The following is a 2851-nucleotide window of genomic DNA, read 5'->3' on the forward strand; positions in this document are numbered from 1 at the left end:
GCTAGCCCCGCCCACATGTACCCCTGCTAGCCCCGCCCCCTCCACCTGTTAAAGGAATATCCCCACTAAAGAATTATGTTCAGTTATCCAAAACATTTTAACCCAGAGACATTTTCTCGTTTTCACTTCTTCAAATCTGCATAAAGTGACTCAACATTCCACATGTAGGGGAGAATCACTCACAACCCGACTCCACTGATCAATAAACGTTTGTGACATTTTAATAGTTTCAGGATGATTATGTTTAATCATAACAGGCTGAAGAAATAAACGGATCTGATGCAGATTAGGTTTAGAATCAGCAGCTTTTGGATAAAAGTTTTTCTGCTGATGCTTCACCTGCTGCAGGTTGTGAAGTTTTAAAGTTGAACATCCTGCAGGCGAGACGCAGCAGAAAGGAGCTGAAGTTACAGCCTGAATGAAATCCTGTTTGTTTCAGGGAGAGCAGCGGTTTATGTTTTAGTTTGTGGGGTTTTTGTCATTTTTGGTTTCATATTTTGCGTTTGTTGTGTTGAGGATATAAACTGCAGTTAGTTTGAGTCAGAACTCTCTGCAGTGATGAAGCTGTGAAACCCAGAATGTGTCGGATATTCCTTCAACTTTCCCTCCTGTGATTCATTTGCTTGTTTTTGTTTTTTTTGGTGTTGAAAAGTTTACAGCGATCAGTTGCACTGAAAACATTTTTCCTTTCATTTCATATCAACTGTTTACATTTGCTGCTGTTTTATTTTGACCTGGTTGTTAATAATAATCTTTTTAAATAAAAATATTTTTGTGAAATGTTGATTTTTTTTTTATTATTATTATTTTTACATAATAATAATCATCATAATAATAATAATAATTATTATTATTATGATAATAATTATGATGATGATTATTATTATTGCTGATTTTCTGCAGTTCTGATATTTTAACTCTGTGGTCACATGACAGCAGTGTTTGAGCAGGAAGTGATGTCATAATCTACCTTCAGTCCAACACATGAATGAAAACCATTTCAGGTTTTGTAGCTCTTTCATTTTAATCATAGGTTTAAAGCCATGTCTGGTCAGAACTTTTCATCTGGGTTTTAATGAACTGGAGGATCTACTAGAAGACTGAACTAGTAGATCACAGATCAGAATTATTGATCTAATGTTCCTTACATTGTGATGGTGGTAAAAACCATGAAATGCATCCAGTTGTGGGATCAACTCTGCTAGTGCGCTAATCATAGATCATTTATTTTGTTTACTTTTGAAACATTTAGAAGTTTAGTGAACTTTCAGCTGAATAAAGTTCAACGTCTGTGTTGAAGTTTTGCCCATCAACTGTTAAAAAAATGTCAGTTTATATTCATGCTCTTATTTTGAAGTGGCAGACTGTTTATGCTGCAGCAAGCTACATTTACTCTGTACCCAGAATGCATTGCTTATAGTTCAAACAGCTATAAAACTGAAGCTTAATTTAACGCGTTAGCATTAGCCTCCACTAAATAGCATGTTATAGTGCTTTAGCGTTAGCAGTCCGTCAAACTGGTTCTGATTCTTATCCCCATTAAGTCCAGCAGATGTTTCTGTGACCTGATGTTGTTGCCTGTCTGCAGGCGGCCTGTACATCGACAGTGCCTACTACCAGCCGCAGACCATCGCCACGCCCATCATCATCCATCTGGGCCCTCAGGACCTGTTCTGACCTCCAGCTCCAGACAGGAACCAGAATCCAGATCCGAAGCCCAGTTTGATCTTAAATCCTCTCAAACTGTCTGTTTCCACATGACAACCAGCAGCAGCAACACTGACAGCAAAATGGAGGACGATGGCGGCGCGTCGGGCAGCACAGGTCCAGTTCTGGTCCAGTTCTGGTCCAGTTCTGGTTCCTGAGGAAAACACAAAGCAATACTCTGGCTGCCTTCAGGGGCCCCAAACGACTCGGAGTGAAACTCAAGCAGCCCAGAAACTCTGTGGAAATATTTACTGTGTTTCAGTATAAACTCAGCAGCAGCTGAACATATTTATTAACATATTTATGAATGTAAATACAGTCATGACTGTAACTTTGTATTCAACACATATTTGCATATCGCTGTCTCAGATGATGATGGTATTTAATCCTGTATTAAACATTCCTGTATCTCAGCGGCACCTTTGGTCTGAGCTGGAGGATTTAAAAACTTCAATCATTTGTTGTTTTGCTTGGAATCATCTGGGATCAGATCCGGAAAACCCAGAAAGACGGGAGACATTTTAAGGAACAGAGGAAGTTCAGGGTTTTCACGTTATCTTCTTCATTTTAAGAAACATTCTCCTTTGCACAACCTGCTGCAGGAAGGTCCCAGAAGAGACTCCGCCATCTTTATTAGTCTACAGACACACAGCAGGCAAATTCAACCCAAACCAGATTTTTGAGTTTTTCATGCAGTCTAAACGGACCTGTTCCAATCTTTTCAAGTCATTTTTTGAGGGGGAGGAAAATGACAAAGGCCATTATTTTAGGAATTTTTGGACCAGCAGTAAAACAAACAGCAGGATTTTGTTTTAAAGGGGCAGTGTTGCGTGTTTTCTATTTTAGAGCGCAATAAAGTAACTGTTAATTCAATTGTTTTAAAAATGCTACATATGTGAAATATGACTTGGAAGAAATTTTGCCTCCTGATTTAATGTCTTGAAATTGGACGTCTGTTTCTTTCTGAAGCTCCGCCTTCAGGAAGTCACAACATGGCTCCTCTATTGACTAACATTTTTACCAGCATTTTACTGAGCAGCAGCTCCTAGAATGAGCTCAGCTGATCCACCAGGTGTTTGCTAATTGCTGCTGGCTAGTCTGAAGGAGCTGAGTGGAGGCTGCTCTGTGAGCTGGAGGCTCAGAG

General features: G+C 39.4%; 1 protein-coding gene across 2 annotated transcripts in view; it reads left to right on the forward strand.

Moving 5' to 3' along the window:
• Positions 1-2161, forward strand: part of LOC103470702 (spermatid perinuclear RNA-binding protein-like) — a 41796-nt gene extending 39635 nt beyond the window's left edge. For both annotated transcript variants that reach the window (XM_008419327.2, XM_017306873.1), the window contains exon 18: positions 1589-2161. In XM_008419327.2, coding sequence (XP_008417549.1) covers positions 1589-1677 — 89 coding nt within the window. In that variant the 3' untranslated portion in view covers positions 1678-2161. The remainder of the gene's footprint in view (positions 1-1588) is intronic.
• The last annotated feature ends 690 nt before the right edge of the window (positions 2162-2851 follow it).

This window comes from Poecilia reticulata, linkage group LG9 (genome assembly GCF_000633615.1).
Source record: "Poecilia reticulata strain Guanapo linkage group LG9, Guppy_female_1.0+MT, whole genome shotgun sequence".
NCBI lineage: Eukaryota > Metazoa > Chordata > Actinopteri > Cyprinodontiformes > Poeciliidae > Poecilia > Poecilia reticulata.